The sequence below is a fragment of the Cariama cristata genome, unplaced genomic scaffold, assembly GCF_000690535.1.
Source record: "Cariama cristata isolate BGI_N322 unplaced genomic scaffold, ASM69053v1 scaffold22408, whole genome shotgun sequence".
Taxonomy (NCBI): Eukaryota; Metazoa; Chordata; class Aves; order Cariamiformes; family Cariamidae; genus Cariama; species Cariama cristata.
In genome coordinates, this window is record NW_009631946.1 from 1 (window position 1) to 655 (window position 655).

A 655-nucleotide genomic window follows, 5' to 3' on the forward strand; every position below is an offset into this window, starting at 1 on the left:
GGGGGGGGGCGGGGGAGCAGCCCCCAGGGGCTGCTGCAAGGGGAGGGGAGAGCTGCCCATCAGCCAGGCTCCAGACCCTTCCCATGCCAAAGAAGGGGCAGGAGGAGCATTCTGATCCCCCCTGGGCAGGGGCAACCAGCTTGGGCATCCAGCCCAAGGGCTTCGGGAAGGATCCTGCCCCTGCTTCCACCTCCGCTGCCGGTACCCACTGCGGTCGCTCAAGCCGAGGCAGCCCAGAGCAGAGCCCTCGTACAGCCCCCCCGCCCCCTCACGTGTCTGCGTGTGTGTTCCCACGAGGCCCCAGTGAACGAAACACGGAGAGCAGCGAGCCCAGCCTTACCTCAGCTGGAAATGGGAGCTGCAGAGGAAAATCATGGGAACGGCTAAATATCTGTGATGAGAGAGAGGAAACACCATGCTTGCCCGCTGTCCTTCGGTGATGCTCCTGGCCCACTCAAATCCAACCCCTCAACTTCTCTGCCTGTGAGCATCCACTCAAAATCCCGACCTACCGGTCACGTACGGTCCCAGAGGCATCTGACTGTAGTTGACAATCCCGCCTGGCCCGGGACCTCGGAAATTTGGCCCAAAGTTGTTGTTGTAGATCTGCGAGGAGCCGAAGGAGCCCTGGGGAGGTAAGGAGGGAGAAGAGCCG

General features: G+C 62.3%; 1 protein-coding gene across 1 annotated transcript in view; it reads right to left on the reverse strand.

Annotated features, from left to right (window-relative positions):
• Positions 1–512: 512 nt before the first annotated feature.
• The window catches only part of CHD5 (chromodomain helicase DNA binding protein 5), a gene marked incomplete at both ends in the record, with an annotated part of 26,578 nt that continues 26,435 nt past the window's right edge, over positions 513–655 (reverse strand). The window contains one exon of the mRNA XM_009706171.1: positions 513–655. Coding sequence (XP_009704473.1) covers positions 513–655 — 143 coding nt within the window.